Source organism: Pseudoliparis swirei, chromosome 12 (assembly GCF_029220125.1).
Source record: "Pseudoliparis swirei isolate HS2019 ecotype Mariana Trench chromosome 12, NWPU_hadal_v1, whole genome shotgun sequence".
Lineage (NCBI taxonomy): Eukaryota > Metazoa > Chordata > Actinopteri > Perciformes > Liparidae > Pseudoliparis > Pseudoliparis swirei.
The window spans coordinates 5,459,584-5,472,426 of record NC_079399.1 but is presented as its reverse complement, the minus strand read 5'-3'; the positions used below and the strand labels follow the sequence as shown (position 1 = coordinate 5,472,426).

General features: G+C 45.3%; 1 protein-coding gene across 1 annotated transcript in view; it reads right to left on the bottom strand.

Moving 5' to 3' along the window:
- syndig1l (synapse differentiation inducing 1-like) overlaps positions 1-12,480 on the bottom strand; it is a 33,877-nt gene extending 21,397 nt beyond the window's left edge. The window contains exons 1-2 of the mRNA XM_056428381.1: positions 12,392-12,480; positions 5,228-5,896 (exon numbers count right to left, since the gene is read on the bottom strand). Of these exons, the coding sequence (XP_056284356.1) occupies positions 5,228-5,758 (531 nt within the window). The 5' untranslated portion in view covers positions 5,759-5,896; positions 12,392-12,480. The remainder of the gene's footprint in view (positions 1-5,227; positions 5,897-12,391) is intronic.
- Between the last annotated feature and the right edge of the window lie 363 nt (positions 12,481-12,843).

The window sequence follows — 12,843 nt, the reverse complement described above, 5'->3', positions numbered from 1 at the left end:
AATCTCCACTTTACTGAACCCCCCCAAAAAAGGCTATCTGTAACATATTTTGATAACTGGGAGAACATGTGCCGTGTTGATTAAAGCAATTTAAAAATAAAATGCTTTCACTCCATCGCAGTAGTTCCCCCCCCCCCCCCATTTAATTGTTTTGGATTAGTTCTAAAAGCACAGCAGGTGTTTAATATCTGCACGTCAGAGAGAAAGCAGACACATCGCCTTTAATTAATAATCTTGAATGAATTGGTGAGGATTTAGAGTTTATTATTTTACAGTTTTCCCGTGTAGCGTGCAACACCTGCCCAGTGTTCCTCCGTCTGTCCATCTTCTGATACTTGATGCAAAGTCTTCCTCCAATCCGCTGACGTTAATAACTGATCGACGTCATCCTATTACAGCAGGTTAATGAACCGCGCTGCATATTTATTTGCTGTAGGAGAAAGTTAGCTAATCTCAAAGAAAGCTACAGCAGGTAAATTACATTTTAAAAATCAGCTTTTCTGGCATGATTATCATCTCATTTTGTTAAAAAGTGCAGCCGGAAACTTTTTTTTCCGGGATGACGAGTAATATGCATTTGAAAAGCCTGTATTGCAGGATTATGACGATTAATGATTGGACCCCCAACTCTTTTGGGTGCTGAACAGTTTTGAGCTGAATCAGGCAAAAGCCACGATCACACCCTACTGATTCCTTTAAAAAAAATCAATACGACTCACTAAGGACGAGCTGCGTCTATACAGAGAAACAAGATGAGATATAAAAGGGGAAGTTTAAAAACTTTGAAAGACGCTCATCGGCATTTTCACTTGGAAGAAAAAGGAGTCGCGGATAAATCCCTGAAAGATGTTCCCCGTAGAGCCGGTCACACCAAATTGCGCGACAGCTAAATTTAGTGTCCAATTTCACACCGTTTATTTAAAAGGAGACACATATTTGTACTGCTGACCCCCCCTCCTAGTCTCTGAACCACATCGTACAACGCATGCATGAGCACCGTCGAAGGACACAATGATGAGCGACGTCTTCAAGATGTTTTTTTTTAACTGCTCGCATTCCCATCTCGAGCTGTCGGAGCAACTTGATGCCACACTAATAAAAGAAGAAGAAAACGAAACACGACAAAATCCATCAGGGCCACAACCGTCTTTTTCCGACAGAGCTTCCTAAAAATCCACCACTCGACTGATTTAGACACACAAACTCATTGAGTGGCGACGGATAACTGAACAGTTTAGATTATACCGGAAAATTGCCTGGATATAAAAGCATCGTGTTGAATCCTTTCGTCACATTCACAACCGTCTTCAGAGGAAGCCTCGACGACCCACATCCCTTTTTCCGTCTTCTTCTTCTCCCTCGTGTAGAGGAAAGGAGATTGGATTCTTCGTCAGCTCGGTTGTGCGTCAGAGTTTTCATGTGAAGGTTGTTTTTTCACGAGATAAATCTAGTATTCGCATGAACTACAGTGGAGAATTTTTTGCCGGCATATGTTAATAATTTAATTCACACGCAAGTCAATTAAACTCAAGCACACACTCACAAATAAACATCCACATTACACTTAATAACAGATGTAGATTTAATTAAATCAAACTATATTTGTGAATAATTAATCACAGCCATGAAAGGGTCCATGTGAACTTTTTGACTCTTTCAATTTAACCATTTAGTATCATTTCGTACAGATTTCATTCAATCTCACCATATGAGTCACAACCAGTAGATTCGCGAAATTTTCTGTTTCCTTATTATTATTTACGATCATATAGGTGCATTATGGCTACCAGTTTTAATAAACTTGACTTTTGTTTCTTTGAAACAGATCTAAATACGACATCACCCATGTGCCTCGGTCACCGCTGCCGCGGAGGAGGGAAGTGATTTGAGCCTACGTTGTGATTGTACTCCTTAAACTGTCAGGTTTTAAATACACAGGGAAGGTGCAGGTGATTGGACACCGGGAAACGAGACACAGGTGGACACAATGAGGGCGGGGCTAGCAATCACACAGGTGGGAACAATCAGGAACAGGGCAGATGATCACAGGGACAGGAAACAGAGGACGTGAAAGACAGGGCCTTCAAAATAAGACACAAAAACTCTGGATCATGACAAAACTGGCTTCCAGTGATATGTATCCCAGGATATGGCGACTTTGATACTTTTCATTTGAATTTTAAATACAGACATTAACCTATCTTTTTCTATTCTTTTTTGGTAATTAAAGATACTTTGAATATGTAACCAGGAGGGATTCATGCCCTTGTAAGTCTCAACCTTGTCTAAATGGGCCTTTTTTGTATCAAGGGCTCCCTAAATAGCTGCTTTTATATGTGTTCCTCTATTATAACTCCAGTTACAGTTTTTCTGAAGCATTTAGAGATTATTCAAGCATAAATATAAATGCAAAACCGTGACATTTCTCTCTCACCCATTGTCCTTTTATTTAAAAGCACAAACAGTTCAATTTTGAATGAAGCCAAATAAATCAATGTTTTCCAATTGAGTAATTTTTCTGTTTTTGTGTTGTTGCACGGAACACAATTCACATTATTCCTGCCGCATATGTCCAGCGGTTCCGCGGGAACACTTGGTGGCAGTAATGTGCAAAGCATAGTCAGCGAAGAGCAACGCTGCACGCTACAGGGGCAAACGTGCACGTAAATATTGCGCAACTTTTCGGAAACTCTTTATTCATCTTTATAAAAGCCTCCCAACAGTTTGATAGAGCTCGAGGATACAATCAATGCTTTTCTAAACATAACCTTGGTTTGTTTACAGCAAAACTCCACAGGGCGGCTAATTAATCATTTTCGCCAAACAATCCCACAGAAATATATATTTTATCTCAATGTCTTCGCCATACCGGCCCCTTTAGTGGTGTCAGTGGGTTTTGCTTGGAGGCTCCATAATAAGTCCCACTGTGTATTCTCCTTTTTTTTTGCGTCTTGACACTGACTGAGGCGACGGCTGATGCTTTTCCTTCTTTCTTTTTATTTCATGCGTGTGGAAATGTATGAACAATATGCTAATGTGTGCACTTGACCTTTCAACTGCCAAGAGGAGCCTCCAGTTAATGCATCATTGCGTGCAAAACATTATTTTTATCTTATTCATCTGTTCTTATTTTTTGTCTGCATCCACCTACGTTTACGAGAGCAAGAGAGAGAGACAGAAAGAGAGAGAGACCCGGAAGGAACTTCATCACCTCAGAAAAAGCATTTTATTCACCATAATACAAATGTATTGAGGATACTCGCTCTTTGACATCATGCACAATAATGTATGTCTGTGAAGTTACTGAAGAGCCATGTTTTATTTTCTTTATTCATGATGAAGCCCTCGAGCGCTATGTAACCGTGTCACGAAGCATTCCAGCAGCTACATGTTCATCATACGGATTTCTGTTCATTCTGGCGGACCCGCGGGTCGGTTCATTAGTGTCTTGCAGGACCCTGGTCGTACTCGACATCATTTATTCCGTCAGTCCAATCCCCTAAATCCTTTAGAGTGCTTTGCGCTGTTGGCCACACCGGTTGAGGGTGAAAAACTACTGTACTGCTGGAGTACCGGAGGACGTGATAACCCTGGGTGAAGCCGCCGTGGGTGATTTATTATTATCTGACGGTGAATTTTCACCCGAGTTGGGAATCGAGGCCAAGGTCAGTGGATCAAGTGGGATTTGTGGTTCGTAAAATGTCAGTCTGATCCAGGCGTGGAGCCCAATCGTGTGCTGATACGAGTGTGCAAATACCACGGGGCTAGCGGAGCATGCTCGCGAGCAATTAACACAAACGCGGTACACGCCAGCGCTCGGACACCTGGATGAAAACATTAACCTAATGATACGTTAGGAACACAAAGTTTCTACCCGACTCCCAGAGAAATGAACCTCCACTGCTATCGAGTATCTTACTAAACAAAAACTATACTTTACTCGGGTAAATTTACTCGCTTGACTATTTGTGGCTTTTCGCATCATTCGCGCCTTAGAGGGGGCGGGGCTTATCTCCGTGGCTTTACTCCGTGGAAACGGTTATCATTTCCGCCATCCACCATGGAATAAATAACCACTAGTTTATACTTGTTGAGGACATCCCACAAAACATCGGAACATCAAACGCCCTCGCGTTTGGGTTCATAACATTAATATCATAAATATATATATATTGATACATGACATCACCCGTAGGCTCACACAGCTCGGTGACTTTCACCGACTACGTCTGAATAACTTCCGCTTCCAGCACTACTAGAGTAGCAGCAGTTAGATTCACCAGCGTCACGATGTCAGTGACGACGGGTCTAGCATCTCAACGCTGATTGGCTTTGGCAACTCAGCGTCGGGCGAATTTGAGGCGAATTGTTTTTGCTTCGCTTAATTCACGGCATTCGCGCAATTCGCGGCATTCGCAGCATTCCAGAGTTACGAGAGTAGCAGCAGCCAGTTAGATTCAAGAACGGTGGAGCAACTCAAGGCTGATTCGCTTTTCGCAGCGTCGGCCGAATTTGTCGCCAAAGTTAAAAATAGTTCAACTTGAGGCGAATTACGGGAATTTTTTCGCGCCGCCCGGCGGAAATTCGCATCAAACGCAACCATTTGCGTCTGTACATTGACTTTGCATGTGATCTACTCTTGGTGTGAACGCAGCATTCAGCCTTCTGCATGGATCCCTTAGGACACAGGTGTCAAACACAAGGCCCGCGGGCCAAATGCGGCCCGCCACGACATTTTATGTGGCCCCCTGATAGCTTGAAAGACATATGATCACCTTTTTTTTAAAGAAATCTGAGAAAAATATCCTGTGCTTTTGTTTTGAATGTTTCAAATTAAATGGATTCATGTTATAATATTAGAGACATTTTCTTATGTAGAATATTTCTACATTTAAATAAACAATAATAAAATGCAAAGGGAGTTATTTAACAACATGTTCGGCAGTAATTTATACAAACCGGCCCTTTAAGAGGGCAGTCATGATCCTGATGTGGCCCACGAGGAAAATTAGTTTGACACCCCTGCCTTAGGTGATAGTGCTTAGCATCCTCGATGGTTTTGCACACCGCTCTGCATGATGGCATAAAACTCAAGGCTAAGTGCGACATTCTTTAGGTTTTATTTGATTTCTTAAACTTAAAAGAACCTCTTTTGAAAATAAATATTTCGCAGCTCGGAAAGAAATCCATGCTGGTTAAACGGCTGGTTCATTACTTGCTCTCTTACCTCGTACTCCACGTACTCCTCCTCCTCTACCTCGTAGGAAACCGTCTGGATCTTGACGTGCTCGCCGCCGTCCTCCAGCAGCTTCGCCTGGGGATCCTCGGTGGCGGTGGGCGTGTCCGCCCCCGCCGCGTTGGACGCCTCCTTGGCTTTCTTCTCCGTGAACGTGGTCTCGCAGCACTCGCTTTTGTATTCCTTGGCCTTGACGCCGTCGCTGTCCTCCTTGTACAGGATGAAGTTGGGCCTGTAGAACGCCTCGACCGCCAGGTGCAGCGAGGTGGCGTCCAGGAGCTGCTGAGATTTTACCTTCCCGTTGGTATTGTAACTACCTCCTCCGCTCATCACAGTGCCGTTGTTCGCCTTTCCTCCACCTCCTCCACCTCCCCCTCCACCACCTCCTCCCTCTCCTCCAGCAAAGTAATTAATAATGTTTTCCTGGTACTGGTTATTCGGGAAGTCGCCCCCATAACCGTTGACCATGTGCTTGCTGTTTTTGTCCAACAACGGGTTCTGGAGCTCACTGAGATTCTCCATGGCAACGGAGGTCAGAGGTCGACGACGGCTCTCGCGAGGAGACGGCGAAGGACGCGGGAAGAAGAGGAAAAGGATGTGCTCCTCAGTGGCGTGCGTTGGTGTCGGTAAAGATGTTAATGGCGTTCAGCATTCAGAGATCTAGGGAGGACACAAGACGGGGAGGAACATGTAAGGATGATTTTATCCGACAGCTACCAGCAGGTAACAGTTTGCCAAACACGTGCTCGCGTTAGATCAAAGTTCGGCTGTCGTTCCCTCGGCGGCGACAACTTTTTACAGCCTGTCGAGAGTTGTACCCTGCAGATAATTCAACCAAGTTTAATTTGCTTCCTCGCTTTAAACACAAACACACACACACTGTACCACGGTGCCAGCAGCAATACATCAACGAGTTGCCTTCTTGAACAATATAATTTGATTATAATTGCTCATTTTGTGTCGTCAGGGTGTCATCAGCCTGACTTTCTGATCTGGGATCAGTTGAGCGCCTAAACTGTGAAAGAATGATCAAAGTAATTTTTAAATTCACAGTTGGCATATTATTGTTTTTTGTGTCTTGTAACCCGTTATGAGGGTGAGTTCACTAAGATGGACGAATCTGCCTCATTTTTAATGCATTTGTGGTGATTAAAGATCTTATTGAGCAACTCAACACTTAATTCAAATTGGGCGCCTGATCATTTACATGAAAAGGACAAATAAAATGTTCAAAGAGGGAAATTTAAACCACACAATTCCAGATGAATGGTTTTTTGAAGTGCTATAATAGCGTTAAGCATTCAGTAGTTGTGAATAGACACTTTTTCGTATGTTCATGGGAACATTATCTATTTCGCAGAATCTTATTAATTCCGTCTTTGAGACAATTTTTACACCCGAAGGAATATATGATTTGTGATGTTGGACCCAGATCTACTTTGAAGTCAGATGTGTGTCGTTCTGAGTATATAAGTAAGCACAACTGAGGCTCATTGGGTTTGTTGTATTGTTCACACACAGAAGAAGGGAATTATTATCGGTGGCTGAAGGACTTGACAGCTTTATGGCCAATGTGCTTCGATACATGTCCCCCCTTTCTAAAATAATATGAGCAAAAACATAATTTCTGTCCGTTTGTCACAAAGAGGTCAGGTCCATAAATAATCTCATATTCCTCATGAATTTAAACCAAAGAAAGACAGCCATACAAATAGAAGGTTGCATACTTTAGTTGCATAAAAAAGCCCCCGTTGATCAATCTTCGTAATACCGATGCCAACCCGACAGCAGAATATTCATATTGTCTCCATCAGAGGACACCCGGTGTGCTCCGAGCCACCCGATTCATCGGCTGAGATCAGCTCTCCGTTTAGTTATCGCAAAAATCAAAACCACCCTTCACCTTCGTCTGATTAATCTGCGTTTAAAACAGAAATGCCCCCAAAGCAGATTCTCCCTTTGGGGTCTTGACCCCAATCGTGCACGCCTGGCTTCCTACACTATTTCCCAAATGCTGAAAGAGAAAGTATTTCAGATACGAAGACGACAAGATTACACGCGATGCCAAATAGCATTATGGTGATGGGATATGGATAATAGCTTGTTGGTGCACAGGTTAATAACTTGTCCATTAATCATCTCGTGGACGATTCATTCCCCGCCCCCCGTTATCCCATGGTTAATCATGGTCAGAAACCTTTGCCGTTTCATATCCAGCAAACACAATATTCATCTATTAACCTTTAAAATTCAGTGTCATACATTAATTCAGCGAGAGGTTCAGGACGAGTAATGAAAATATCAAGATCTCCTCCTCATTTCAAATTCTTAAGCTCTGCACAACATGATGTAATGGAGGAGTCTCCCATCGGACCGACTGGCCAATAACCTGCATTGTGCTTCGTCCTCTTCCTCCCCGCTGAATCCTCTGTCCAATAACGCGCTTTACATTTTCATTATCTCCGGCGAACCTGTGGGGAGATCGCGTGTTCGTGCTGTGTGCGTCCGTCCGTCCGCGGCTAATCTCGCCTCGGCATGTCGCTCGTCATTTACGACTCAACTCTATTTCTCGCGGTGACGTTGATAACATTGAATTTTTTTTATTTCAGGGTTCGTACACTTTTTGACCAGTGGATTTCCAGGACTTTAAATCGAATTTCCGTGACCAAACATCTTGTGAAATGTCGGAAAAGTGAGAAAATATAGGACTTAAACTAACAATGAGAATTCCAAACCATACAGTATATACTACCAACTATTCATACACTCTGTCATATTCATCAAATGTGTTTTAACTCTGTTTCCTTCTGTACACATTTATTGCACCTGTCCATCCTGGAGAGGGATCCTCCTCTGTTGCTCTCCTGAAGGTTTCTTCCCTTTTTTACCCGTGAAAGGGTTGTTTGGGAGTTTTTCCTGATCCGATGTGAGGTCAAAGGTCAGGGACGTCTATGTGTACAGATTGTAAAGCCCTCTGAGGCAAATTTGTAATTTGTGAGAATCGGCTATACAAAATAAACTGAATTTAATTGAATAAACCATGTAAATTAATACATAAATGTAAAAAACGTCTATGACTTTTCCAAATTTTTGGGGATTTTATTTTTTCAAAGACTTTTCCAGTTCTGGAAATAATCATTTGAAAATTCCATGACTTTTCCATGTTTTCCATAACCGCACGGACCCTATAAAGTCTGACTCCTCCCCCCTCTTAACCGCCCAGTGTGGCCTTCAGGGCCTTCTCTGGCAATCGTCTGGGCTAAACCTTCATTGACATCCATAGAAAAGAATCCGGAGATTAATTCCCTCCCTGATATGTTCTGATCCACGAAAAATGTCCGGCGCGATACGATAAGAACAAAGCCTCATTTCATTCATCTTCATCTCCATCTTGAACGTGAGGGAGCCGGCGGGGACAATTCCTCGTGTGACATCGAACTCTTCTTCTGGTTTGGAGTGGAGAGGCAGAATCATCTGCTGGTGGATTCCTGAGAGCACTTTCCTATAGTTTTACCAACTAATAATTATCCCCGAACAAAATTCTTCTCAATCTCTCCGAATCTCTCTTCCTCGTCCTCGTTTACCCCGACGTCGGATGTTTCTGTTTGCGGTACCTTTTCTCTTTCCAGTGTTTTCTGGCCCCATGAATAAAACACGATGCCCCCGCGGGGCGCTGCGAGGCTTCCGAAAGCTCAGCGAGCAACCGGACGGACGAAGAAGGTTCTTCGCCGGGTTCCCCCTCCCCCCCTGGACCTCCTCCCGCCTCTGAATGTGCTGACGTCGATGTTCCGCGGCCCTTTTGGTACCGCGCATAGCTCCGGTTATCGAGTGTAAGGAGTGGGCACTTTGCGTTAAGAAGACGACCTGAAGACGAGCCGCTGCCGAGGGCTTCTCTCCTCGGGAGGCGGTCGCTGCAGCTTTAAGGGGTGGGGCGCTGTCTGAGCCGCCAGAGTGTCCTTAAAATACTAATGAAGCGTCACTGTGATTTGATGAATAATCCAAACCGATTACGTTTGACATGAACTATTTTTTATTAATTTTTTTCTACGTCTGCCGCTTTCTAATAATTGGTTTCCGGCTGTGACGGACAACTTTCACCCCTGAGTTTTAAAAAAAAAAGTCAGAAAGCATCATTCTCAAGCGGGAGGATGTCGACTTAAGCCGAGGTGGCCGCAGAAAGCGCTCCGACGTCAATAAATCACCGGCGCATTAAAACGCCGCCGTGATTACCGCCATGGAAACGAGACGGCCGGCGCGAGGACGAGCTCCTTCTACCGGCTTTCGGACACGTTTTGATTCGACGATGATGCCTCAGAGAAACAAAATGAAGGTTTTATTTTCTCTTCAGTGAGCGGAAGGCGTCGGGGTAACTCCTTCTCTCCTCTGACATGGACCCTGAACCCAATGGTCCATAAATAGCCTCAATAAGTGCTCTTCCAAGTAACCCGATACTTTCCGGTTCCCGCGACTCTGACACTCTGCACAAAAGCTGCCAAGATGACAGCGGATTAATTTCCGTGTCAGTACTTAAGATGCTCTGAGAAAGATCTTCTCGATGTTGTCGGGCTTCCAAAAATACGTTGCTTGGTGCAGGGGGGGGGGGGGGGGGGGCTTTTAAAAAACCAAATGGGAATTTGAAGTGTGTGAGAGCTGAGTAATGTCGTGTGTGTGTGTGTGTGTGTGTGCGGCACCCATTTGTTTGGTGGGTGTTTGTGTTTCGTGCCCAGCGCCGCGGCAGCTGTGAGTAAATATACGTGCGCACGAGTGGGTGGAGGTGTTTGCGAGAGGGAGAACAAGAGAGTGAGAGAGAGAGAGAGATCATACTTGTATGCGATGTGGTTGGGGATGCCGGGAGGCGCCGAGAGCTTCGGGAGGCAACGGCTGAAAGCGAAATGAGGCAGAAAGGGAAACAATCCGGCGTGACGGAGGCGGCAGAAGGCCCGTGTGCTGCAGTGCCGCCGCGCGACAAGCGAGCCCCGAGGTGTCTGTCAAAAGAAAGGGGGAGGGGCTAATAGACGAGCGAACAACCTGTAAGCGTCCAGGTGAGCGAGCGCCGCCAACGTGCCGCGTGGCTTTCAACCCCATCGGACTCCAATCGGCACGCTCTTTCATTTCCCCGCGTCAGCCAATCAACTTCAGACCTTTTGACCCCCCCTTCCCCGAAGCCCGAGAGCGGTTATTATCAGCCGGGGCCTCGGGAAAAAGGCCGGCTGCGTGGCGAGACGCAGTTGAATACCAATGCGTCTTATCTCCCCGCGCCGTGTTTACCCATTTCCATCAGCGCCGCTTGCTTCCTTTCCCCCCCGCCATGTGGAGAGATCTGCACACTTGTCACTCCACCACCACCAACAACAACAACAACTTTATCTTTCTGTAATTTCAGTGGCCGGCTGGCGTGTAATATGCATAATAAGCTAACGGCAGGTGGTTATTGATGACGGCGGAACGGGATAATGCGCGAGAGCTCGTTGCAGGAAATGCAAATGCCTCCGCGAGGACATTCAGGGAACCTTTACCCCCCCCACACCCCCGGGCCCTCGGCACATGAAAGTCCACCCTCAGAAAAGGGGCGAAGGGGAGTAATGGGCTTATAACCGCGTGGACTGAACTAGTATCATCAAAGGAGACGGCGTAAAAAAAAGAAGTCATAATCCACTTGAAATTAATCTGAATCCTATTTCCTGTGTCTGATGGTCCCCTCTGTCTATCTGTGGAGCCGACACAAGCGCCACACCCCTCCACCAAAGGAGTTAGCGCTCCTCTGGACCCTTTCCTCGTCTCCTCCTGTGTACCGCGACACACTCTTGTTGTTTTCCACGCCTCCGTCAGATGGTCCTTGATGTGTAAATCCTCCCGCTGAAAAGCTCCACGCCACACGCGTTTGAATAATCCAATGAGACGCGGCGTGTACGCGAGTGGGCCGTCGTTAAGCGAGAGGCTAAGTTGTCTTCATTGCCTATTGAGCATGGCCTCCAGTCGCTGATGGCAGAACACCAGACTCTAGATTGTGTTCAGAAGTTATTCAGATAGATAGGTAGATATATAGCGAGATAGAGAACACCATGCAGCTACTTTCTGGTGACGGTTTCCTCTCAATCTATTCGGACTGCAGCTCAAGCAGCGATCAGACCTGACATCACTTGTGCCGTCCCAATTGTTGCCGACACCAGGGGCAGATCAGAAGGAAAAGGTGGGGATTGAGTGTGTGTGTGTGTGTGTTAGAGAGGGAGGGGTGTGGGGGGTTATAAGCTCCTTGCTGCATGCCTCTTTTGCCCGAGCAGCTGAATCTTGGCTGCAACGTTTATCCCCGTCAACACCTTCAACAACAACTTACTGCGTGCATTAAAAACGAGGCTAATATTCCCAAAATATCCCGAGTGTGGACGCTCAGCGCCTCCTTTTTCACGCTTTTGGATGTAGGTATATATTGGTGTGTCTTGGCTGTCTTTGTTTACATGAAGAGAAATATTCTTGATTTTAAAAAAAGAAGAGAAAATTTATTTTTTATTATATAAAAATTATATAAATTATATAAAATTATATATATAAATCTCCACCTAAAAAAAATTGAATTTTTAGAGTCCAGAGCCCACATAGAGACTTGATGACTTCATGTTATTAAAAGCTTCCTCCAAGCACAACACACATACACACACTCACACACACACACACACACACACACACACACACACACACACACACACACACACACACACACACACACACACACACACACACACACACACAAAGAAACAGGGATGGATGAGTCGTCGTAGGTGTGCAGAGTTCTCTCCTCAACAGCACCCTCCGTCACAACACACACACACACACACACACACACATAAACAGGGATGGATGAGTCGTCGCAGGTGTGCAGAGTTCTCTCCTCAACAGCATCCTCCATCACAACACACACACACACACACACACATGCGATGCGACACGTCACCACTTCGTCTCTATTACACACTGTCACGTAAATGTCAAAACACATCCTCACGTAGAGCCGTGCATGCAACAAATACCTTCACGCGCTTTGGAGCTTTAAGAAGAAAGAAAAAAAACAAAATGTTACGCACGCTGCAAAAAAAAGAGAAGAAGAAGCAAATGTGTCTCTAGTTTGGAGCTTTAATGGATGAATTATAATCTCCTTACCTTTTGGAGTTCTCAACAATCCAAATATTGTTTGGAGGATGCACACACTCCGGCGTGCTGACGGTGTCGCCCAGGGAAATAGACATTTCTCAGACTTTTTTCATTTGAAGAAAGAGCCAATCATCTCCGTCTGAACGGGTCTGCGCTCGGCAAACCGCCGCCGTCACAGTGTCGTTATCTCTCTCTATCTCTCTCTCTATTTCTATCTCTCTCTCTCCTCTATAAATATAGAGGTCTCCCTTCTCCACAATAAAGCGTTTACCTTGAGAGTGGACTGAAATGTTGTTGCCTTCGGAAAGTTCAAACACCCTCTCCCGTTGAGCTGTGCGCGAGAGGGAGGGAGAGAGAGAGAGAGGGAGAGAGAGAGAGGGAGAGAGAGAGGCGCGGCTGGAGAGAGGAGGAGGAGAGTCCCGGATACGCTTCGCAATGCGCGCAAAGAGAGAAGAGAGCGC